The sequence below is a fragment of the Myxine glutinosa genome, chromosome 6 (genome assembly GCF_964187855.1).
Source record: "Myxine glutinosa chromosome 6, kmMyxGlut1.1, whole genome shotgun sequence".
In the NCBI taxonomy this organism is placed as follows: Eukaryota; Metazoa; Chordata; class Myxini; order Myxiniformes; family Myxinidae; genus Myxine; species Myxine glutinosa.
This window is the reverse complement of record NC_136266.1, coordinates 112,342,732-112,370,210: the sequence shown is the minus strand read 5'-3', so window position 1 is coordinate 112,370,210 and position 27,479 is coordinate 112,342,732. Positions and strand designations below refer to the sequence as shown.

The 27,479-nt window shown below is 41.2% G+C and overlaps 1 protein-coding gene across 6 annotated transcripts in view; it reads right to left on the bottom strand.

The window, feature by feature from the left end:
- Nucleotides 1–1,235: 1,235 nt before the first annotated feature.
- The window catches only part of LOC137430201 (transcription factor AP-2-alpha-like), a 101,878-nt gene continuing 75,634 nt past the window's right edge, over nt 1,236–27,479 (bottom strand). For 4 of the 6 annotated variants that reach the window (XM_068120875.2, XM_068120880.2, XM_068120877.2 and 1 more), the window contains one exon: nt 1,238–3,164. In XM_068120875.2, the coding sequence (XP_067976976.1) occupies nt 2,843–3,164 (322 nt within the window). In that variant the 3' untranslated portion in view covers nt 1,238–2,842. Of the gene's footprint in view, nt 3,165–27,479 lie in introns of all 6 variants that reach the window. The other 2 variants (XM_068120881.2, XM_068120876.2) reach the window with 2 other exon arrangements.

Here is a 27,479-nt window from a genome sequence, read left to right as displayed (position 1 = left end):
CTAAAGTGTTGATTTCACTGCACAAAAATGGTGGCAGCCATCGCCAACCGGAAGTGACGGTAAGTTGCATGCCCCATATGTTTCAGTTTAATGTGACAGTTGAGTTGAATTTAACGACACATCGAGATTTGCATCGTTACTAGTACCCGACTGCAAAGCCGCAATGAGCCGGCAAAGCCAAAGCCTCTTGCCACTATTTTACCCATCACCATGGCATCAGTAGGTTAGGTAGTTGGTAGTAGGTAGGTGTAGTAGGTACCGTACAGAGTTCAAAATGACACCATTTGCATTCTGGATGATTAAAATATATATAATTTCCTTCTTGATTAATTCGGTGAATTCCGTCTCAACTTCGGATATTTCCGGCCATGAAAAACTATCCCCTACAGCTGCGAGATTTCAAAAAAATAATTCTTCGTCAAAATTCTTAGAATATTTGATGCCGTTTTCAGCATCCGAAACACGGAATAAGCTTTTTCGAAATACTTTTTCAAATGCTCGAATCTCATTGGTTCCAGTGTTTGGTGACGATTTTCATTGAAGATAACCAGGGCCCAGGGAACGAGGTTGGTCTTAAAGTATTTTAATTACAAATTAGAGGTGCATTAGATTGTGAATCAAACAAAGACGGGTGAAACAAACTCCTATTGAACTTTTTCGCAATTTTTTTTTATGCAAACTTCCGCATCCGGAAGATGGCGGCCTCCATTGAGTGATTTGGTTTTTGAAAATTTTTTCCAAATGTTCGAATCTCATTGGTCCCGGTGTTTGGTGACGATTTTCGTTGAAGATAACCAGGCCCGTGCGGACAGAGGTTGGTCTTAAAGTATTTTAATTACAAATTAGAGGTGCATAAGATTGTGAATCAAAAAAAGACGGGTGAAACAAACTTCTATTGAACTTTTTTCAATTTGTTATGCATACTTCCGCATCCGCAAGATGGCGGCCTCCATTGAGCGATTTGGTGCGTCAAAGCTTCGAAATTCTCAAGGGATCCAGCAACATCTGGTTTTTCAACATAATACGTACGCGTTCAACCGTTCATTCACAACACCGGCTTCACCGGCTATTAATTTAATTTGAAGTAAAGCTTGTTTTCCGTGATTACGGTCCAACTTGAGATGTTTTTCGAAAAAATGACAGTTTTAAAGGTTTTGGAAAGGTAGTAGAAATTCGCTAATTTTTATTGAACGATTGATATCCAAAAATTGATTCGACGTAGCGATCCAATTTGAGCATTTAATCCAGCCCATACTATAAAGTATTTCAAAATTTCACATTTAGTTCTTAATTATGAAGTACCCTGATGTCTTTCAGGGATGAGCGGATGACATTAGTATCTGCCCCCATATTATGTCGCCATGGTCCACATCTTCAAGCTCTTCCATCATTATGTGAAACTCTTCCATCAATTACAACTCAATCAACCCGAAGAAGAAATTGCCTTTCATCGATAAGGAAGAGAAAACATGAAACCCAAATTGTCATTGTCAAAGAAAATGTTTTACCTTCTATAAAACATCATCTCCAATAAGATGAAGAAAAATGAAATATATAACACAAGGTTCTGTTCAGTTTTCATATTTACATTAAAAACAAATACATCGCATAACTGGCAGTTTCATTGTCGGCTCTGAATAAACCCTGCCGTCTGTATCGCTGTGTACAGGACAATGTTAATATATGCAACTCAATACACGCTTCGCTAAATACCGAAACAACTTACAAGCGTGGCGCACAGGTGAACTAGTTCATAGGAGCCCAGGATGTGAATTGTGACGTCACATTGTTTCACAAAAATGAGTCCAGGTACTTTGAAAAGGCATCATGGAGTTTGAAAGATCAAATGGCAATATGCAAAACGGTCATGTAACTGATGTCTGAACCCCGTAAACTCAAAGCTTGAAAATGTCCCAATGATGGACGCACTGATCCTATTAACATGTAACAGCATTTATATGTACATATAGGTCTGCATGGGGACATATATATAAGCAATCGTTTATTTAGATGTTTCATCAAAAAGCTATTGTTCATTGTTGCCGTTAAAATCAAGACAGATCGAACCGTTTACAAACATGCCAAATATTTTATATATTTATATTTTCACAAGAGTAAAAACAGAAATGTAACAAGAGGTCTGGATTGTTCTAAATTCCTCCTGGATTCCATCGCAAGCAAAAGAGCATAGACAATGGCAGTAGTGGAGAAATCAAGCTGATGGACAATGGAAATGGATTCAACGACGATAAGTAAGAAGTATCACATACAACGCATTACAGCTGCCAGTGAACAGAATGTGCACAATCGTACATGGGCCCATCACGTTTCACGCACACAAATAAATAGGAGTGAGGGTGTATATATATATATATATATATATATATATATATATATATATATATATATATATACACACACACACACACACTCGGCCTGCTCCAGGGGTCACAGAATGACCTGGTACACAAAAATGCTAACAGGAAGCGTGCGTTCTGCCATGTCCATTTGGCCAACTCTGTATGATAAATTAGTCTTCATAGTCAATCTGTACAGCCAGTTTGCACACCAGTTTGTACAGCAGCCTGGTTCGAAAAAAAATGCAGACAAACCCAAGTAAGTGATCTCCTTTGTAGAGTGCACGGTGTGTTTCCTGGTGTGCGTGTCAACACAAGAAGACAATTTCATGGTATAGAAATCCAGAAAATTGTTGAGATGTTCAACGATACCAGTTCGACAGCAGGACGTCGGGAGGGAGTTTTGCAAAATGATGTCTACCAATGTTCCATCACTGCAGTTTCCCAAATTCACGGTCCTTTGCTCGACCTGCTCCATGAGTCTATCACTTGCGGTGTTTTTCATCTTTGTCTCCATGAGATACCCCGCCGCCTTTGTTCCCAGCTCCACCACCAGCACCTGGTTCACCATGATTATTTGTTGATGCACTCAAGTACATCTTGTCCAGGGCCTTTAGCGCCTCGGTCAGGTAATTCTGAAGTGCCGTGAGTGCTGCACATATTGCGGGGCCACCAAAGCCATGCGTAATCAGGTTGAAATGCGTGAGGCACGCCTGCGTGCCGGGCTCCAATATCGGTGCGGGCCGCGTGTTGCCCAAAGGCGAACGATCCTGCGCCAGCAGGTCCATGAATTCTTTGCAGATTTGCCTGTGGGACAAAACAAAGCCGATTCATACATCTGGTCGAAATCTTTCTCGACAGAGAACTTAAAATGGTCTCCTTTGTCACTATATGGAGTAGATGGAAGTATCCTCAATATATGAGCGACATCAATACAGCTACATGTTGTTGAGTGGTGATAAAAAGGTGATGATGGATCGATCATTAGACCTAAATACACGATCTACAAAATATATTAAAAGTCCAAGACAAATGAGCACGTCCAAATACTGCACTATGTGCATACCGATGCTACTTTTGCATACCCAATGCAAAATAATAAATAAAGAAGTAGAACAGCACTCGGTAGAACGCATACCTCCTCCAGGCTGAACAGAGTACATATTGTATGCCACTGATAGGCCGGATCTGCATCAGGACCACAACCAAAATCTAATCAGCTTGTTTTTATCATTTACCCAACTCATCCACCAAATTTTGTCATAACCCATCCACAACTTGCTATATAAATATCGTGCTATATGTTATACCTCTCAATTGTGTGAAGAATCACTTTTAAAATAGGATCCAGATATGAATCCTCAACAAATTATAATTCAAAGTCTTTCTCACACATCCAACCTATACCCACCAAGTTTCATCCGAATACATTTTGAGACATCCTTCTTACAAACAACGAAATACGAAAGATGTCATGCATAGCATAATATTCATCGCACAATACTTCGAAATCCAAATAAACAATATGCTTCTCGGTTTTGATTGGTGAACCAATTCAGTGACACCCAATATGCAAAGGTAGCGAAGTGGGGAGGGGGAGGAGAGAGAGGGGAAGGAGGGTGGAGCGAGGAAACGGGTGGTGGTGGGGGGGGGGGGGAGAGGTGAGGGGGAGAGTGACTATATCGCACATAAATGTTAGTCGATGAAAAAATGGGTACATGAAAACAAAAAGGCAGCCCTGTCTACTGTAACGCCATGGCTTGCAAAAGCAGCCTGAATAGTGTTCACCAATCACTAGATATGGTAAATTTTGTCAGATTTCACTCCAGATTTGGACATTATTTAGTCTACAGCATACAATCCTCAAATCCGAATCCCGATTTTGATGATATGCTTCAATTATGTAATGATAATTGATCGTGTTTCCAAGGCAAGGCACGTTTGAGTAGACCGAAACAAAATGGCAGCTTAAGAACCCAGCGAGGTGCAGTGAGCTGACCAAGATGGTGGGTTGCCATATTGATAAGCCACCACCTCGGGTTTTTTTCTTATGAGCACCTCGTTAATCATCTTCAAAAGGGGTGTTATAACACACCCAAACACTCAGTTTTCATCCTTGCAATCTGTTTGAGGTCATGTAAAGTTTGGGGCCGCTAGGTTTCATGGTTTTGGAGTTATGGAGGAGACAGAGGGATGGACGGACAGACACTGCCTTTTTTATTATTATAGATACTAGTGAGGTACCCGTGATACACACGGGTGGGAGGCCAGAAGCAAACAGACAAAGCAGAAACGGCAAATGCTAAAGCATGAAACCAATAGATTCCACATTCATGTAGCACCTTCAGTCGCACGTCAGACATGGACAGCAAGTTCGTGAAGGACTTCCATGAAAAACGTACCCGTTGGCAAACAAACGGGTACGTTTGTTCCATACCCAGTCAATGGCGAATATGCACATGACGATCCGCGAATTCACATTTAGGAAGTAGAAACCGTCACGGCATTCCGTCATTCACTTGAACTCGATCTCTTTTTTCATTGCAAACAGCATAACTCCAATCACAAATGTAAAATAACATTAATATAAAAAATAAACTTTTACCAACATTCGTGACAGAAACAAATATTTAAATCCTGATGTGAAGTTCCGTACGGGTGGGTGAATACAATTACGAATTCAAAATCGTACTCGTATTCACTCAATTCCAATCATCTATTGATACTTTAACAAAACGATGAACACGATTAACGTTTAACGATTTAACATTACAATTGAATGACGGTTGTATTTGGATATTATCAAACCCGTGCATTGCTGGCATCTGTCCACTTCCAGATTCGCTGCAGGTTCGTAATCGTCATCAAAATCTAAACAGTATTTGTAGAATTTCAATAAAAGCCACATCACTGTTCATATCGGTAAATATTATTCCATCATTCGGAAAAACTGGAAAATTTGAAAAATTGGAAAAACAATATAGCCTATTTTACTCCAAGGGGTCCTAGGAATACCCACCCAAAATATAGTTGCGATCGGTTGAGCAGTTTTTGCAGTACCTTCGAACGGACAGACGGACATTTGGTGAATTATAGTAAGATATAATATGCACACACACACACACACACACACACACACACACACACACACACACACACACACACACACACACACACACACACACACACACACACACACACACACACTGCCCTCCATAAGTATTGGAACAGTGAAATCAAATTCTTTATTATGGCTGTATACTCCAAAAATTTGGATTTGAGATCAAAAGATGAATATGAGGCAAGAGTACGGAGGTCAGTTTTTATTTCTTGGTATTTCTTTGCCGATATGTTTTACCATTGTGGAACAATAGCAACCTTTAAGTTCAGTCTCAACATTTTAGGTAAGTATAAGTATTGGAATCGATCAACTTAAAGTAAATTAAAGTAGTGTAATAGTATTTGTTTGCATATTCCTTGCATGCAATAACTGCATCGAGCCTGTGACCCAATGACATCACCAAACTCTTGGCATCTTCCCTTGAGATGCTTTGCCAAGCCTTTACTGCAGCCATTTTCAGTTGTTGTTTGTGTTGAGGGGTTTCTGACTTTAGTCTTTTTTAAAGGAGGGTCACCCCACATCATATAAAGGGGCGCCCTACATCTAGCAAATAAAATACATTTATTTCTTCATGCAGCTGTGTGAATCAAATTGGCACCCCTTTATATGAACTTTCTAGAGCATTACTTGGTTCCTCCTAAGAACACAAGGGTAGCACAGCATGCACACGAGATTTTTTGAATGTCCCTTGTTTTCTATTGTTTGGCATTTTCTACAAGCTATGGAATGTCCCTTCTTTTGTATACTTTGCCACATGGCGCATACTATATAAAGGGGCGTATTCTGTGCCCCTGGAATTTTTCCCAAGGTGTCAACTGCAACTCGATTTTCACAGGGTTTAACGCACTCTTATCAACTTTTTGTTGACAAAATTCTTATCTTGTCCACCAAAGCAGATAATAGTACTGTATTCAATAGTATTCAATTGTAGCGGTTGTACAACTATGCAATAACCTGTTATAGTTGTGCTAGTGAAGTGGTACATGTACACTTTATGTACAAACATTCCCTGTAAAAATGCAGGACGGTGTTTGTCAGGATTTTCTGAAGTACATTATATGGTTGGAGTGAAAAATTTGGGAAACTTTTTGACTCTATGAGGTACGATGTGTGCTATAACCAAGTATGAAAGTAAATGCATATTTGTGCTTCACCCATGTTTTGCCTTATGCATATTTATGCTCCACCCATGTTTGCCTCATGCATATTCATGCTCCACTCATGTGTTATGTCATCTCCGTTGGAACGATCAGCGGCATTTTCCGCTTCACTTCCCTTTGGGTGGCAGCATGTGTGGATTTATGTGACAAAAGTTTTTTACCATCACACTGGAGTGTTTTGAAATAAAGTGTAAAGTGGATTAAACTTCTCAGTATTGGTAAGCTGCCTGGAAAATTCTTTCTTCAAAGAGTCTGGATACGAGGGATGTTGCAGGATAGTAAAAAACCACAGTAAAAAACCTACTTCACACTCGTCTCGCTACCGGGGCCTCTGTCAGGGCCGCCTCGTGGGGTGGACTTCACACACGTCTCACTGTTGTGAAAAATGGACTGCACGCTCGTCTTGCCAGGAGGCTGGAGATAGTCGCCATGTTGAGCTCGCTTCACATGCAGTCTGTCGCTGGCTTTCGGGGTTCGTCCAACTCTTTCAGATCTTCATTCATGTTGAAGGCCAGAGCAGAAGCAGCCGAAGCCTCTGTCAGAGCTGCCATGGGATGCAAGTCAGACGAAGCTCGATTGATAGCTGCACAGCAACAGAGTGATCTCACACAGCAACAGAGTGATCTCACACAGCAACAGAGTGATCTCACACAGCAACAGAGTGATTTTGAGCAGCAATGGATGCAGCAACAGATTCAAATCGAACAGCTGAAGCAGGAGGAAAAAGCTGCCGTAGCTCAGGCCCATTTGGAAGCGATGTGACACTGTGTTGGACCGAATTTGACAATATTGTGGCAGCTTTATTACCTACCCCTGCAGAGAATGTGGGAATGCTGTGATCCAGAAATACTACATCTCTGTCGCAATCCATTCTATCTGAAGATGATACTGAAGCTATTCCACCAGATCGGTCTCTGGGCCGCAGCGAACTCTTTCACTACTTCAACTTGCCAAATAATACAGTCCCCTATGAACTCAAAACATGCTCTGGAACTATGGCAGCCAGTGACGGGCATGTCAGGAATCTAGTTATCAAATATTTCAATGGAATCGTCCACCTGCTGCTTCCGGAGCTAACCGAGTGTAATTATATTCCTTGTAATTTCTCTGAGATCTCAACAACGGAGATTGCGAGGCTCCACTCACATATACGTCCTATTGCTGAAATGTTTCCTGAACCTGATCCAGAAGCGACCATCTTACTGTTCATTGGATGAGATGCTCCTCAGCTGCTTAAGGTCAGAGAATCCCAGAACGGACCACCTAGTGCTCCGTGGGCACAGCGTATGGACCTTGGATGGGTGATAATTGACGATGTATGTCTGGACAGCATTCATAGCCATGCGCAAGTGGAGGCCTATCATATACCCATATTCTCGACAATAGAAGACCATCAGCCTGCTCTCCATGCCCTAATTGTGTCACTGTCAAGGAAATCATCCCACCAAATTATCACGTACCTTCAGGTCAGCTCTTCAGGAGATCCTTCAATCACAGAGCTTACGACGATGGGGCTGCCAGTGATGTCTATCAGAGAACAAGGAATAATGACAATCCAGGTCGTTCCATTGAAGACAACCATTTTCTCACGATCATGAAGGTTGGATTCATCAAGAATGACAACGGCAACTGGGTAGCTCCATTACCCTTCAGAGATGATGTAAAGCTTCCAGAAAATCGACCTCTTACACTCAACCGCTTGAAGCTTCTTTGCAAGAAGCTTCCTGCTGGTCTCTCAGCACCTGCGTCTGCTGACCCCTCATCGCCTGCATCTGTGGGCCCTCTCCGCCTGCATATGTGGGGCTCTCTCCACCTGCATCTGCTCGCACCTCTGCGCCTGCACCTGCAGGCCTGATCTCCTCACCTGCATCTGTGGAACCATTTCTGCCTGCATATGCTGTCCCCTCTGTGCCTGCATCTGTGGGCACTTGTTCACCTCCATCTGTGGGCTCTCTCTCTCTCTGCCTAAATCTGCGGGTTCTCTCCACCTGAATCTGAGGGCTCCTCATTATCTGCATCTGCAGGCCCCTCATCGCCTACATCTGCAAGCCCCTCCTCTCCACCTGCGTCTGCTGTAAATACATATTTATGCTTCACCCATGTTTTGCCTCATGCATATTCATGTTCCACTCATGTGTTGCATCATCTCTGCATCATCTCTGCTGGGGCAGTCGGTGGCGGCTTCACTTCCCTTTGGCGGCAACGTGTGCGGATTTATGTGACAAAAGCACATTTTTTATCGTCACATTGGAGTGTTTTAAAATAAAGTGTAAAGAGATTTAAAACTACCAGTGTTGGTAAGCAACCTGGAGCATTCGTTCTTCAAATAATCTGAACACAAGGGCCATTCCAGGATACTCTGTGCTCGATGAAACCAGACCCCTGGAATATAAAAGTCACCCTCAGCTACAGAGAACCAGTTGCCTTTAACTGAACCAATTTTCAATAGATGCAATTCTTCTCAATGATGCCCCTAAACAATATTTTATATGTCAGCACTTCATTGTCCAAATGCAAATTTAGTTTCAATAAGGTGAAGCTTGAGATTATATGGTTCAAAATTTTCAGTGTCTGTTCTCTTTTGCTTTTCCTTATTATTATTAGCCGAGAGTGTTGGGATTGTACAGCGAAGAGCTCTCCGAACGATAGTTTCCCCTCAACGACCCCACTATGATGAACTTCTAGATATCCTGAATGTTCCAGCACTCACCGACAGGAGAACAGTCATGCCTCCTAACTATGCTTTGTCCTTTTGCAGTCTGATGGCCATTTTCTTCCATCTACACGTCAATAACTTTCCACATTCAAACTCAGAAATGCTCACCACTTGCATATCCCCAAACAGCAAAACTCAAAGATACAAGCAGTCCACAATCCTCAATCTAGTACACCTGTTGAACTCTGAATGAACTTTGTATCATATGAGTAATTGATTGCAGTTATCATGTTTTTCATTTGGTTTACTAATTTTGCCATTACATGTTTCTGATTGATGTTTCTAAAATGTTTTTTTTTTTTTCTGCAATAATTATAGTAAATGATTATATCATTTGTGGGTTTTTTTAAACAGATGATATTTTCTTTGTCTTAACTACTTAATATGGCGATTGATACTTTATTGTTCTAATACTTTAAAGTGCAATAATTAATAGCCTTCTCATATTTTTCAATTGTATTTTATTTATAGACATAACTTTATATTGGTGGATTCATTTTATTTCTCGCATTTTATCATATCTTCATTTATAATTATTTGTTTTATTCTTATTGTAACCTGTAAACCATCTCTCAATTGAAATTGTAACACTGACTCTTTTAGTACTCGGACTTCTGTCATGTTATTTTTGTAATAAAACCGAATTGAATTACCTCCGCCACGGAAGGTGGACGGAGGTTATAGTTTCACCCATGTCTGTCTGTTTGTCTGAGAGCAGGAAATCCAAAAGGTTATGGACGGATTCGGACGAAATTTGGTGGACAGGTTGGGTGTGTGACAAGGACGAAATGATTAGATTTTGTGAAGATGAGCATCCGGATCCGGATACTATAATTACCTCTGCCACCGGAGGTGGATGCAGGTTATGTTTTCAACCCTGTCTGTTTGTCTGGTTGTGAACAGGATATCGCAAAAAGTTGTGGACGAATTTGGTCGAATTTGGTGGAGAGATATGGTATATGACACGGATGAAATTATTAGATTTTGATGAACATCCGGATCTGGATCCGAGAATTTTTTAAAGTGATTCTTCACCATTGAGAGATGAGGCCAAAAATGATAAATAGTACGATATCTCAAAAAGTTGTGGACGGATTCGGACAAAACCTGGTGCACAGGTTGGGTGTGTGACAAGGACAAATTGATTCAATTTTGGTGAAGATTCAAATCCGGATGAGAGAAAAAAAGAATTCAGTGATTCTTCACTAATGAGTGATGGTGCTAAAACCGATATATAACATGATATCTCAAAAAGTTATGGACAGATTCAGACGAAACTTGGTGGATTTGTTGCGTATGAGACAAGGCGGAATCGATTCCATTTTGGTGAAGATCCGAATATGGATTCAGATACGAGAATTTAAGTGATTCTTCATTGAGTAATAGGGCCAAAAACGATCTATACACAGCATGATATTTCAAAACGCTGTGGACAACTTATGACAAAACTTGGTGGATGAGTTGAGTAGGTGACAAGAACAAGCCGATTAGATTTTGGTTCAGGTCCGGCTCTGCTCTATCAGTGATTCGAGTTTATGGCCTGGTGTTGGATTAACAGTTAGGGTGGCTGGCTTAGGATTTTATCTACCGTTGAATTAACACCAGGTGGTTTGACTCAGCCTGCATCCTTCCGAGGTCGGCAAAATGAGTACCAGATGACTAGTTCTCGAGAGGCATTGCATCAGCGGCAGTCGCGCCCACAGAAATGATGCAACCAGCAGCCACAGGATGCACACAAAATACCACCACAGTGGGATACAAAACATAAACTGTTCAACCTGGAGGAGGTATGTGCCCTATGGAGTGCCTTTTTAGTTTTATGAAGTGATTCTTCACCATTAATAAAAAACCTCACCATTAATAGATCGGGCCAAAAACGATATATACAATATAGCACGATATTTATACGATAAATATACAGTATATTGTACAAAAGGTTATGGACGGGTTGTGTCAAAAGTTGGTGGAGAGTTTTGGTGTGTGACAAGGACTAATTGGTTCGATTTTGGTGAAGATTCGGATTCGGATCCGATGATTTTTCCGATTTTAAAAGTGATTCTTCGTAATTGAGAGATAGGGCCAAAAATGAAATACAGCCTGATATCTCAAAAGGTTGTGGAAAGGTTATGACAAAACTTGGTGGATGAGTTGGGTAAGTGACAAGAACAAGCTGATTAGATTTTGTTTAAGGTATGGATGCAGATCCGGCCTATCAGTGGGATACAAAAACGTAAAATATTCAGCCTGATGGAGGCATGTGCTCTACCGAGTGGCGTTCCAGTTCTTATATTAAATTATTTCATTGTTCTGCTATAAGATTAGATTGATGTTGATGAAAGTTGCAGGGCCAGTGCATGTTCTCCACCACTGGTATATCCTCCGACAATCACTATCATAGTGCCACCTCAGTCTTATGTCCAACCTGTTTCACCGTTAGTTGTATCAAAACGGGAAAAAAAATAAAAATGGAGGAAACCTCTCAAATAAAGTTGCTGCAAATTCATACTTTCCAATAAAGTTTCTGATCAATTCAATATCACAAGGAATATGCGAGAGCACAATACATCTTCCAGAATGATTTTGAGTCAGAGTGAAACAAGTTACTCCTTTAGCATAGCGATGCTCCATGAAAATATTGTGAATGTTAACATGTCCGGCAAGGCACAGGTACGCATAGACCAGCACATACATATCCAAGCTCAGACCTACCTACTTTCTCCACTCATGTGTGCCTGTGTATTTTATTGACCTCAAGGTATTTAGCGAATTTCTTTTTTATTATTATTGACTGCTCTACTGGCAGGCTTTTCCAAAGCTAACAAAGTTGACGTTAAGCAAATTGAATACAAGTCAATGCGAATCCAGCAAATTGAATGGGGTCCTATTTTGATAGTTGTCGCCAATTTCAATAGATCTTTTATTGAGTTGGAGCTAACACTTCTGTGTAGTATTCCATTTACTCAGTTATACTGAATGCTGTATAATTTCGCTGTATAGCAACGAAAACGCACTACTACTACTACTACTACTACTACTACTACTATTCCGCATACCCAGATAAGGGGTGTAGAGACCCCTTTGGGGGATGAACCCTTTGCACTTCGTTCCCATGGGACAGGGGGAATGTGAGGTTAAGGCAGGAACTTTGGAATTTTTTGTTCATGGTGCCAGGGATTGCTCACCTACTCTTCGCGAAGGACACCATGGGATCTTTAACATCGAGCAACTAAAGTCGGCAGACGGGACGCCGGCCTAACATCCATCCGATGGACACACTGATGATTCACCCTGCCTGTGAAACACCAGGAGAGCAGTTTATAGTCGGTGGCCAAGATTCAAACCCAGGCTAGACGGCTTAGAGGCGAGTATGCATACCTCTAGGGCTGAGGCCATACTGCCAGTCCAATGAAAACGCAAATCCATTAGCAAATGCCATGATATGTACATTGGGCACCGATCTTGGAGCTTTACGACAGCGATGGACATATCAATGCAAAAAGCAATACAATAAAAAGCAAAAGGAGATTTGTAAAATAAACACAATACTGTATTTATATCCCTTTCCATTGAATTTTGTAAAATCAAAAAGTAAAACAATACATTGAAAACTAGAATGGCACTCACTTGAGCGCATGCCTCCGCTAATCTGAACAGTTTATGGTTTGTATCCCATTGATAGGCCGGATCTGGATTCGGACCTGAAACAAAATCGAATCGGCTTGTTCTTGCCACTTACCTAACTCGTCCACCAAGTTTAGTCAGAAGACGTCCACAACTTTTTGAAATATCTTGTTATATATCGTTTTGGGCCATATCACTCAATGGTGAAGAATCACTTGAAGAATTTAAAAATTCTCGTATCCAGATGTGTATTCAGATCTTCACCAAAATCAAATCGTTCATCCTTGTCACACAACCAACCTGTCCACCATGTTTTGTCCGAATCTGTCCAGAACGTTTTGAGATATCGCGCTTTATATCGGTTTTAACGTGATCACTCAACGGTGAAGAATAACTTTTAAATTCTCTGATCAGGATCCGGTTTCGAATGTTCACCAAAATTGAATTATTTCATCCTTGTCACACACACAACTTGTCCACCAAGTGTCGTCCAAATCCATCCATAACTTTTTGAGATATGCTGCTGTATGTCATCCAAATCCGTCCATAACTTTTTGAGATATCCTGCTATATGTCATTTTAGCCACATCTCTCAATGGCAAAGAATCACATAAAATTTCTACGAGCTGGATCCGAATCCGGATCTTCACCAAAATCTAAACATTTCATCCTTGTCACATACTGAACCTGTCCATTAAATTTCTTCTGAATCCATCCACAACTTTTTGAGATATCCTGTTCACAAACAAACAGACAAACAAATGAAAAATCGGTCAGAGACCGAGGACTTGCCGGTATGTACTTTTTTTAATTATTTCTTTTCTAAACTAATTTATTCCTAGACTATGCTCAATAAATTTCATCTTGATCGGATGAAGTTTTGTACTTGTCGAATTATGACATCATAATGGAGGCACCTATGACATCATCATTATCATATTTTATTCCCCATGAAGAGTTCTTTACATTGAGCCATGTCTCATTTTTTTCTATTCAGCACTTTCGGAGATATAGGGGTGCAAAGTTTTTCGGTTTTTCCAAGATGGCGGCCGAACCACGTGAGCGATGACATCATTATTTTTTTTTCTCCACCAGTTTATGCCGACATGGCACTCAAGAAATTGCATCTTGATTGGATGAAGTTTTGTTCTTGTCGAATTATCGAATTATGACGTCAAAATGGAGGCCTTGGGCCTAGAGAGTTAAAAATTGGGCACAGTCTATTCCAGGGCAAGACACATGTGTGTGTAAAGTATGGCGATGCTATGTGCAACGATGTAGATGTAGTGCTGTGCACAAACAGATAGACAGACAGACAGACAGACAAACAGACAGACAGATGAAAAATCGGTCAGAGACGGAGGACTTGCCGGAATGTACTTTTTTATCGGCCATTTTGGACAAATATGGCGGCCGAACCATGTGACTGATGACATCATCATTATTTGCTTTCTAAACTAATTTATTCCTAGATTATGCTCAAGAAATTTCATCTTGATCGGATGAAGTTTTGTACTTGACGAATTATGACGTCATAATGGAGGCACCTATGACATCATTAACCTATTTTATTCCCCATGGAGAGTTCTTTACAATGAGCCATGTCTCATTTTTTTCTATTCAGCACTTTCGGAGATATAGCGGTGCAAAAATTTTCGGTTTTTCCAAGATGGCGGCCGAACCACGTGACCGATGACGTCCTCATTACTTGTTTTCTAAACTAATTTATTCCTAGATTATGCTCAAGAAATTTCATCTTGATCAGATGAAGTTTTGTACTTGTCGAATTATGACGTCATAATGGAGGCACCTATGACATCATCATTAACATATTTTATTCCACATGGAGAGTTCTTTACAATGAGCCATGTCTCCATTTTTTCTATTCAGCACTTTCAGAGATATAGAGATGCAAAGTTTTTCGTTTTTTCCAAGATGGCGGCCGAACCACGTGATCGATGACATCATCATTTATTTTTTTTCTCCACCAGTTTATGCCGACATGGTGCTCACGAAATTGCATCTTGATTGGATGAAGTTTTGTACTTGTCGAATTATCGAATTATGACGTCATAATGGAGGCCTTGGGCCGAGAGAGTTAAAAATTGGGCACAGTCTATTCCAGGGCAAGACAAATATGTGTGTAAAGTTTGGTGATTCTATGTGCAATGGTGTAGACGTAGTACTGCGCACAAACAGACAGACAGACAAACAGACAGACAGACAAACCAACCAACCAACATACTTGCCCGAATCTTTTCCGGCAAGTAAAAAAGCAACCAACCAACATACTTGCCGGAATCTTTTCTGGCAAGTAACAAGAAGATGTCATGATACTTGCAAAATACACCCCCTCCCCCCCCCCAAAATTTGTCATGGATACATCAAATTGTCTATTTCATTAAGATTAAAATTGACGATCTCAATCAAAGCTCGGGTCAATCAGATGAAAATTTATGATATTAGAAGTTTCACCTTTTGACCTTTAGTTGACCTTTGACCTTTTGCCCTTAAATTGTTAGTTTTCCAAATCAGCGATACACTATGTAATTGCTGTTTAATTTTCAGGTTAATAGGATGAAAATTTATGATTTTTCAGATAAAAATTTATGATTTTAGAAGTCTGACCTGGAGTTTACCTTTGACCTTTTGATCTCAAAAATAGTTGGTTTACCAATTTATTGACTCAATATACAAATGCTGTTCAATTTTCAAGTCAATCGGATGAAAAGTGGCGATTTTAGAAATTAGACCTCCAGATGACCTTTGACCTTTGACCTAAAATCAATAGGCTTCTCAATTATGATGACCTCTACAACTTGGTGAAGTTTCATGATGATCGGTTTAGAATTGTGACCTGTAGTCGAGTGACAAGCAGACAGACAAACAGACAGACAAGCAAACAGACAGAATAACAAACTCACCCGGCCAATATACTGCAAAAATCTTCGATTTTGCAAGTAACAAACAAACAGACAAAGAGACAGGGGTGAAAACATAACCTCGATCCACCTTCAGTGGCAGAGGTAATTAGTGTATGTTCCGTGTCATTTTGTAATATACAATGCCCTCTGTAAGTTTTGGAACAGTGAAGTCAAATTTGTTATTACTAGGGCAAGGGCATGCCCGTACTATATATAAGCTAGGACGTGCCCGTACGTGGGTGCCCGTTCCTTGCCAAAAAAAAAAAAAAAAAAAATTGTGTAGGGGTGTGTGTGTGTAAACATCCTAGGGCGTGCCCGTACGTGGGTGCAAAAAAACATGCGTGCAAACAACAACAACAAAAAAAAACTTTGAAACCACGTGGCAGTAACGACCACAGAACCCCCCCCCCCCCCCTCTATTTACATGAATGGTTTGGTCCATTCGCAACGACCACAGAACCCCCCCCCCCCTCTATTTACATGCAATGGTTTGGTCCATTCGCAACGCCAAAGCGAACGGCGAACGGCTAAATCGCCATAGCTCGGTAAGTACTTGTCCGATTAATTTCAAACCTTGAAAAGGCACATCCTCGGGTCCCCAGCAATATACCTGGCAAGTTGCAAGTATATCGGACCCGTGGTTGTCGAGAAACAGCGGTCACAGACAAACAAACAAACGTACAAACGTACAAACGTACAAACAAACACACAGAGATTACTGGAATTATAGATAGATTGCTACAGGTATATAGTCAAGAAATTTGGATTTGAAACCACTAGTGAAAAAGGCTATATGATCCACATGGATATATGGATATATGATTGTGTCAAAGGATTTTCCTATCACACGAACCCGGGTTACACTCCCCCTAAAATAGATTAACCAATTATGTAAAATGATTAAAAATCACGGGGCAACCCGGGTTACCGCGTGGTGTATCATATATTGAAACCAAAATATATTGAAAAGGGACGAGTGTGCTTGACAATAGACAATGGCTAGGTCAGCCACAGAAAACAACTGCAGGTGATGACAGAAAAATCAACAGAGCTGTGAAGAAAAACCCTAAAACAACTGTCAGTGACATCAGCAACAACCTCCAGAGTGCAGGGGTGAAAGTATCATAATCTATCGTTCGCAGCAGACTTCGACAGCAGAATTACAAAGGCTACACCGCAAGATACAAACCTCTCATCAGCATCAAAAATAGAAAGGCCAGATTAGAATTTGCCAATGAGTACAGTCAGTAGAGTTCTGGAACAAAGTTTTATGGACAGATGAGAGCAAGATGAACCTTTACCAAAGTGATGGAAAGGTGAAAGTGTGGAGAAAGGAAGGAACTGCAAACAATGCAAAGCATACTATCTCTTCTGTGAAGCATGATGTAGGTATTATTATGGCTTGAGCTTGCATGGCTGCCTCTGTAACTGGCTCACTCAACTTTATTGATGACAAGCAGGGTTACCCGGCATTGCTCAAGGGGTGGGGGGTGGGGGGGGGACTGAGAATGAGAAGGGGTGGGCAGGAGATTTAGTGGAGTGGAGGGGCAGGGGAAAAAACTGAGAAGGGGCAGAAGAGACGCTGAGCCTGAGGGCAGGGGAACCACAGGTGTGGAAGGAAGGGGGAAGATGGCCAGCAAGGCAAGTGGCAGGAAGGTTAATTTTAAATGGTGAATCGAGGCAATGCCTGGTTTGGGTTTATTTTAAATGGTGAGTTGAGTCGATGCCAGTTTGGGTTTATTTTAAATGGTGAGTCGAGGCAATGCCCGGTTTGGGTTTATTTTAAATGGTGAGTTGAGTCGATGCCAGTTTGGGTTTATTTTAAATGGTGAGTTGAGGTGATGCTGGTTTGGGTTTATTTTAAATGGTGAGTTGAGGTGATGCTGTTTTGGGTTTATTTTAAATGGTGAGTTGAGGCAATGCCGGTTTGTGTTTATTTTAAATGGTGAGTTGAGGTGATGCTGGTTTGGGTTTATTTTAAATGGTGAGTTGAGATGATGCTGGTTTGTGTTTATTTTAAATGGTGAGTTCAGGTGATGCTGGTTTGGGTTTATTTGAAATGGTGAGTTGAGATGATGCTGGTTTGTGCTTATTTGAAATGGTGAGTTGAGGCAATGCCGGCTTGTGTTTATTTTAAATGGTGAGTTGAGGTGATGCTGGTTTGTGTTTATTTTAAATGGTGAGTTGAGGTGACGACAGTTTGGGTTTATTTGAAATAGTGAGTTAAGGCGATTCCAGGTTGGGTTTTTATAAAATGGTGAGTTGAGGTGATGTCAGGTGGTAAAGGGATCTTATGGGTCTTCAGCATCTTACAGGTCTTTGGATTCTTAGGTGTATTAGGGGGTCTCTGGGGTCTTAAAGGGTCTTATGGGCCTTGAGGGCCTTTGAGGCCTTAAATAGTCTTCAGATATTCGTGATCTTACAGGTCCTTAAGTGTCTTTGAGGTCTTAAAGATATTATGGGTCTTTTGGGTTTTAAGGGTCATCGAGGTTTTATGGGTCGTAAGAGGTCCTACGGGTCTTTGGGGTCTTCGAGGTCTTAAGGGTCTTAATGGCCTTTGGACTTTTAAGGGTCTTCAATGTATTAAGGGTCTGAATGGCCTTCGGGGTCTGAAAGGTCTTTGAGGTCTTAAAGGGTCTTAGGAATCTAATCTCTCAAGCATGTAAAAAGTCTTCTCTAAAGCATTTAATGTAATCTCTCAAGCATATATAAAGCATGTAGAATGGGCCTTTGGGGTTAAACGCTGAGGTGGTGGATGAAAATCCCCTTGGGACAATCCCCAGGTCAGACTTGGTCTGTGTGCTAAATTTGGTGGTTGTCTGCCCAGTGGTCTTTGCAAAAAACATGAACACACAGACAGACAGACATCCGATAAATTTTATTTATTAGATGTAACTAATGATGGCAGCAGCAGAATTAATTTGGAAGTGCACATAAACATATTGTCTACCTATGCACAAGAAAATGCCTCCCAAATTATTGGGTGGTGCTTCACCCTGCAGCAAGACAATGACCCAAAATACAGTCAATACAACCAAGGAGTTCATCAGGGGAACAAGCGTTACGCCTAGGTCCCCCGTCGGGGAAGTGATGTGAGTTGACAAAGTGGAAGACGCAGAAAACATGCTATGATATGATATTTCGCTCACAAGGTTCAGACATACATGGAGGCAGCCATCTTGGATTTTGACGTGGCGACCCAATTCTCAATAGCGTTCTTCCTTATGCCTAGATACACCCACACACCAGATTAGAAGTTGGTACTGCGCTTATTTTTCAAGATATTCCGCTCACAAGGTTCAGACATACATGGAGGCGGCCATCTTGGATTTTGACGTGGCGACCCAATTTTCAATAGCGTTCTTCCTTATGCCTAGATACACCCACACACTAGATTAGAAGTTGGTACTTCGCTTATTTTTCAAGATATTCCGCTCACAAGTTGCAGGCATACACGGCGGCGGCCATCTTGGATTTTGACGTGGCGACCCAATTTTCAATAGCGTTCTTCCTTATGCCTAGATACACCCACACACCAGATTAGAAGTTGGTACTTCGCTTATTTTTCAAGATATTCCACTCACAAGGTTCAGATATACATGGCGGCGGCCATCTTGGATTTTGACGTGGCGACCCAATTTTCAATAGCGTTCTTCCTTATGCCTCGATACACCCACACACCAGATTAGAAGTTGGTATTTTGCTTATTTTTCAAGATATTCCGCTCACAAGGTTCAGACATACATAGCATCAGACATACATGGCGGCGGCCATCTTGGATTTTGAGGTGGGTTGCACCCACACACCAAATTCGAATGCGGTCCTTCGTTTACGCACGCACGTACGTACGCACGTACGTACGCACGCACGCCCGGACGGACACACGGACGGAGGGGAAAACCATAGTCCCCCTTTCGCTCCGCGGTGCGACGGGGGACAAAAAGTGGAAGGTTTTAAACTGGCCAAGTCAATCGCCTGATTTAAATTCAATGGAGCATTTATTTCACTTGATAAAGAGGAGACCAAAGTCAGAAACCCCCCAAACAAGCAACAACTGAAAATGGCTGCAGTAAATGCTTGGAAAAGCATATCAAATGCGGATACCAAGAATTTGGTGATGTCGATGGGTCACAGGTTTGATGCAGTTATTGCATGCAAGGGACATGAAACCAAATACTACCGATTACACTACTTTAATTTACTTTAAGTTAATCTTTTACAATACTTATGCTTACCTAAAATGGGGGGACTGAACATAAAAATAGCCCCGAGTGGGCTGACCGTCATCTCTTGTTGTAGTTCACAACACTCCTGAATTGGGGTGACCCCTGGGAGCCCCCGATACGAAATCGAAACATCTAAGACTGTGCAATCCTGTGGGCCATCCAGGAGAAGGGCTGTATCGTGTTTCAGAGCAATTGGTTTCTAAATAAAGGATGAGTAGGGATCCGAAGTTTGGGGGTAACCCCCACCTCCCGTGGGAGCCCCCGTGATCCGAATTCAGAAGATACGAAATCGGAAAATGTAAGCAGAGCGATCATGCAGACCATCAAGTAGAAGAACTGTATCGGGTTTTAGAGCAATCAGTTGGTAAATAAGGGAAGATTAAGGGTCCGAAGTTTCAGGGGGTAACACCCCATGTGAGGCCCATGATCCGAAATGAAAAATCGAAGCCTGAGCGATTGTGCAGGTCATCGAGTGAAATTGCAGTATCGGGTTCAGAGCAATCGCTTGGTAAATAAGGGACAAGTATGAATCCGAAGTTTGGGTGTTAACCCCACCACCACCACTCCTCCCACCCCCTCCACTCCCCTTCCCCCTCCCAGGAGCCCCCCATGTTCCAAATTTGAAAAATGCGAAATCAGAAAAATTAAGACAAAGCGATCCTGGGGACCATTGTGTAGAAGAACTGTATCGAGTTTCAAAGCAATCGGTTGGTAAATAAGGGACGAGTAGGCATCCGAAGTTTCAGGGAGTAGCCCCATCTGGGAGCAACCATGATCTGAAATCGAAAGATCGAAGCCAGTGTGATTGTGCGGGCTACTGTCTTGTATTCATGTGTCAAGTTTCAGAACAATCAGCCAGGTAGTAAAGGAGGAGTAGCAAAAATAGCAAAAAGTTATCAGACGGATGGACGGACAGACAGACAGACATCCGGACATCACGACTCATTTTACAATTTCATCTCTTGGAGAATCATGATGAGATGCCCTAAAAAGTGCAATTGTTTTGCAATGGTAAAACATATATGCATTTAATTACCAAGAAATAAAAGCTGACCTGTACTCTTTCCTCATATTCCACTTTTCATTGATCATCTGAGCCCAGATAGCTCAGATGGCAGAGCACTGATAAGGTTCACCAGAGGACCTGGGTTTGATTCGTGGTCTGGGCATGTAATTTTCCCACATATGTCAATTAATTAATTACAATCCTGTTCATTTATTTAATTGTGTTTCTGCGCCCCCAGTGGTGTTTGTAATAGCGGACATGGATTTGTCCCCCCATTGGAGGAAGACCCACTCATGAGCAGGCTGTTGGGTGCCCCTATGGTTGGCAGCGAGTGCCCCGGAAGTAGTGACGGAAAACGAGTGGCAATTATATGTGTGGAAAAATTTCATGCTTGGTCAGGGTCGTCAAGATAGCTCAGATAGCAGAGCACTGGTACGGTTCACCAGAGCACCTGGGTTCGATTCCTGGTCTGGGCGTGTAATTGTCCCACATATGTCAATTATGTACATACAGTCAAGTGAAAAAGTAAGTACACCCCATGTAAAGTTTTGACTTTTTCAACATATTTCAACATACAGATATTTGATATTCATTTCAACAATATTGATAGATAACGGTGATCTAATATAACAAATATCATGAAACATTTACATTTTGTCGTCCATTGTATAATTTGAATAAACATAAATGCAAATTTCGCATGTGGAAAAAGTAAGTACACCCCTACATCTAAGTACATCCCATCGAGTACATCGATGGGATTACCGAAAAAGTAAGTACATCCCATCGAGATGTTGTGGGGGGATTTGAAACGAGCTGTGCATGCAAGAAACCCCTCAAACTTCGCACAGCTGAAAGAATTCTGCATGGAGGAGTGGGCAAAAATTTCTCCCAGTCGATGTCAGAGACTGGTAGACAGTTTTAAGAAATGCCTACTTGAGGTTGTTTCTGCCAAAGGGGGCAATACCACCTACTAGAGCCAAGGGTGTACTTACTTTTTCCACATGCGAAATTTGCATTTATGTTTATTTAATTATACAATGGACTACAAAATGTGAATGTTTCATGATATTTGTTATATTATATCACCTTTATCTATCAATATTGTTGAAATGAAGATCAAATAGCTGTATGTTGAAATATGTTGAAAAAGTCAAAACTTTACATGGGGTGTACTTACTTTTTCACATGACTGTACATACATACATACAGTCGTGGCCAAAAATATTGACACCCTTGCACTCTTTCAAATAATTCACCATTTCTTCCAGAAAATTGTTGAAATTAAAACATATTTTGGTATCCACATTTGTATTTCTTTGGTTTGCAGTGGAAAAAAAAACAAAAAAAGCTGAGAATATTACTAAATCTTAGCTTATTCCACACAGAAACCTAAAATGGCCCAGACAATATTATTGGCACTTTTAAGAAGTTGTTGGAAATAACTAGATTTCAAGCAGGTGATTCTCCTTTACTTTGGAATTGCACTCACCTGTGGTGAGTTTTAGGTGCTTGCAATATAAAAATCACCCATTCAACCAGCTTGAATTGAGAAAAGGAGTCATTCTGCTGTTTTGTGTCGCTGTGTGTATTGCAATGAGCATGGAGAAAAGAAAGAAAATCAGAGAATTGTCTGAGTAGGTCAGACACAAGATTGTAGCCAAGCATGGACAATCTCAAGGCTACAAGTCCATCAACAGAGAGCTTGGTGTTTCTGTGTACACAGTACACAATGCTATCAGGAAGGTTAAGGCCCATGGCACTGCAGCCAACCTCCCAGGACGTGGACGCAAGAGAAAAGTTGATTGAAGATTGCAGCAAAGGATTGTTCAAATGGTGGAGAAAGCACCTCAATCAACTTCCAAACAGATTAAAGCTGACCTTCAGACACAAGGTACGACAGTTTCAACTCACACTATCCGTCACCAACTCATTGAAAGGGGGTTCTATGCTAGGAGACCCAGGAGGACCCCACTGCTGAGAAAGCCCAACTGGAGTTTGCCAAAACACACCTGAACAAGCCAAAATCTTTCTGGGAGAATGTCCTGTGGACAGATGACTAAATTCGATCTTTTTGGTAAAGCACATCATCTCTATGTTTACAGAAAACAAAATGAAGCCTTAAAAGAAAGAAACACCTTCCCTACAGTCAAACATGGAGGAGGTTCAGTGATGTTTTAGGGTTGCTGTGCTGCCTCTTGCACTGGGTACCTTGAATGTGTGCATGTCATCATGAAATCAGGAGATTACCAAGGCAATTTGGAGCGCAATGTTCAACCTAGTGTCAGAAAGCTGGGTCTCCATCAAAGGTCATGGGTCTTGCAGCAGGACAATCACCCCAAACACTTTTTTAAAAAGTACCCAGGAATGGTTCAAGACAAAACGCTGGACTGTTCTGAATTGGCCAGCAATGAGTCCAGATCTAAATCCCATTGAACACCTGTGGGGACATCTGAAAACAGCAGTTGGGAGAAGGCACCCATCAAATTTGGGAGAACTGGAGCAGTTTGCACAAGAAGAGTGGGAGAAGGCACCCTTCAAATCTGGGAGAACTGGAGCAGTTTGCACCAGAGTGGGAGAAAGCACCCTTCAGATCTGGGAGAACTGGAGCAGTTTGCACAAGAGTGGGAGAAAGCACCCTTCAAATCTGGGAGAACTGGAGCAGTTTGCACAAGAAGAGTGGGCCAACCTACCAGTAGAGAGTTGTAGGAAGTTCATTCATGGCTATAGGAAGCGCTTGACTGCAGTTATTTTGTCCAAAGGCTGTGCTAGCAAATATTAAGTCCAGGGTGTCAATAGTTTTGTCAATGCCATTTCCTTTTATTTTCTGATTTAAAAGGATATATTAAGGTCTGAATCAAAAACAAAGGTTCTGTAATATTAACAGTGAAATAAAGAACGTGTGTGTGTGTGTGTGTGTGTGTTTTACGGGAGTGAAAAGATTTCATAAAATAGACCAATGACAGTTGTAATTATTTGTTTTACTATTATTCGCCCACCCGGAGCATATTTAGAGGATTTTGGGATGCGTATTCGGAAGAACTTATCTCAAAGCTTATGGGACGGTTCACGGCATAAAAAAAAAAATTGGGCTTCTCAAAACTGACATAAGCCATTCCGATGAAACTTGACAACGCTCATCACTTGTGTTGCCCCAACGTTTGTTCATGGCATGAAAAAAAATTGGGGTATAAGTGGATCAATGGAGGGTTGCCTCCCAAAATAGGAATTTGCTTTCATCTCAGAAACGACACACAATTTCGATGAAACGTGACAACAACAACCTTCAACACCTGTGAGGTGCCAAAGTTTGTTCACAGCATTAAAAAAAAATCTGGGCTTAGAGCGGTGTGAGGGGGGTTTGACCCTGTACACTAGGTATTTGCTCTCTTCTCCGAAACTACACACACACTTTTGATGAAACCTCATCACCCGTGGTGTACCATACGTAGCGGAGGGGGGTGTGGAGCGGAAGGGTGGAGCGGAGGGGTCGCCCCCCAAGATCGTTTTTTTTTGTTTAAAATCTTATGGTTTAATGTTAGTATGATTCTACATGCTGTCCTGTCTCCAAGCAATCACTGAAATTGTTTAAACATGCTGTAATACTGTTTAAAATACTTTTAGTCGGTGTACTATAGTGCTTTATTCTACTAGGTGAGTGCCCAGGGGTATTGCCCCTACTTTTATTATATTGTTGTTACTTATCCTGGCCTTGTTTCAAACTCGACCATGGTCCATTGTTCCATGGTGGGTGATTGGGTGCCAGAGCCCCCAATTTGGGGGTCCAACTTTGGACACTGAGTTGGGGAAGGAATTTTGTGTTTGTTCAGATTACCGGCAATAATTCGCTTTCCCTTCATTGAAAGACACCATGGGATCTAGAATGTCCATCAGCATTTAATGCTAGCAGATGGGTCCCTTGCTTAACGTCCATCGTCTGTGAAGCATCCACCTGACGGTTTATATTCACGTCGGGAATCAAACCCCACCTGGAGAGCTCAAAGGCAAGAATAACATTACCTGTGCACAATCTTGTTGGACTATAGATTGTTATTGCATTTAATATTGCATCCATGGTCATTGGTCATAAATGTATTCAGCTCCTGATATAAGAATAAAAAGGCTCAAATCAACATCCCTTCTTGGATTTCAATCATAGCCTTAACTCATCTCAATAACAAAATGTATTTGTGATGCGCAGCATTGCCACATTCCAACAAACACAAGAAATCACTAAAAAGGAATCAAATCATGATTATTACATTTTCATATCACATTAAAACTGTTATCATAGCTACCTGGTGGAGACACAAATAAACCACAATGAACATATGGTGTTTGAAACTTCGTTAGGACTGTCGATAACTGGCCCAACACAAGGGCAGGCAGGCAGGACAACAACAGCCACATGACCTTTGACCCGTTTGTACACCTGTGTGCACTTTTCTAGTGTCCCGAGGCGTTTATTCGTGTCGGTCTCCCTTTATAACCCCACCTTGTGGAATGCTAAAGAAGCAGCTTTCTGAATTCTCAGGCCACAGCTCGAGGCTTAAGTCATCCATCCAGGTTATGACCAACATCTATTGAGTGTCTCTTGCGACATTCTCCAACTGATGAGCTTAAACCCGTCCATGTAAAATGTAAGACTACTCGTAAAACAGTATTGCGCAAATTAGACAAAGTATATGCCGCCATTGTGAATACCAGCATTCTTCTTTTTTTTCTAGCTTAACAAATTATATATTAATTATTATTAATTATTATAAACTTAATTATTCTTATCTCACTTTAGCATTCTCAGTGTTACTTCAACAACAAGACATCTGACCTACCATCAGTATCAATCACCGCTTGTTCTTCCCTCCGCTCTCATAAATTAACTAGAACTGCACTGGGTATACCTACGCCAGGCCAAACAGTTTATGTTTTGTATCCCACTGATAGGCCGGATCTGGATTCGGACCTGAACCAAAATTTAATCGGCTTGTTCTTGTCACCTAACCACCTCGTCCACCAAGTTTAGTCAAAACTCGTCTATAACCTTTTAAAATATAATTTTATGTATTGATTTTCACCCGATCTCTCAATGGTGAAGAATCAGGTAAAAATTAAATAATTCTCGTATCCGAATCCATATTCAGATCGTCAACAAAATCGAATCAATTCTTCCTTGTCGCACACTCAACCTGTCCACCACGTTTCATCCAAATCCGTCCATAACTTTTTGATATATCCTACTATATGTCGGTTTTAGCCCAATCACTCAATGGTGAAGAATCACTTAAAATTAAATAATTCTCGTATCCGAATCCATATTCAGATCTTCACCAAAATCGAATAGATTCATCCTTGTCACACAACGAACCTGTTCACCAAGTTTCGTCCAAATCTGTGAACAACTTTTTGAGATATCTTGTTCACAGACAGACAAACAAACAAGAAGATGTCATGCAGAACACGATACTTGCAAAATTCCCCCCCTAACCCCCGAAAAAAAGGTTGCAATTGATCCAGCAAATTGTCCATTTCATCAAGATCAAAACTGACGATCTTGATCAAAGCTCGGATCAATAGGATGAAAAGTGATGATTTTTGATGAAAATTGATGATTTTAGAAGTTTGACCTTGAGTTGACCTTTGACCATTTGACCGTAAAAAATAGTTGGTTTCCATATTCAGGGAGACACTAGGCAAATGCTGTTAAATTTTTAAGTCAATTGGATGAAAATTGATGATTTTGGAAGTTTGACCGTGAGTTGGCCTTTGACCTTTTGACCTCAAAATAGTTGGTTTCCCAATTCAATGAGACACTATGCAAATGATGTTAAATTTTCAAGTCGATTAGATTTAAAATGGCGATTATAGAAATTTGACCTCCAGATGCCCTTTGACCTTTGACCTCAAGATCAATAAGCTTCTCAATTGTGAGGACCTCTACAACTTGGTGAAGTTTCGTGAATATTGGTTGAAAATTGTGACCTGTAGGCAACTGACATACAGACAAACAAACAAACAGATAGAATAATGCACAAGACCAACCAATATACTTGAAAAATCTTCCATTTTTACATGCCGTGAAAAGCCATGATCTTTCCTGGGAAAACCACATTTCAAATCTGGCCTCCAAAGCCAGTCGCCGACTGGGCATCCTCCATCGTGCGAAGTCCTTCCTCGGCACACCTGAGCTCCTCACCACATACAAGGCTTTCATCCGCAGCTCAATGGAATACTGCTCTCCCCTCTGGCCTGGTGCTCCTGCCTCACACCTCGCTCGTCTTCACGCTATTGAAACCAAAGCATTCAGAATCATTGGAATCTCCCGCGATGAAGCTACCTCCAAGGGCCTCT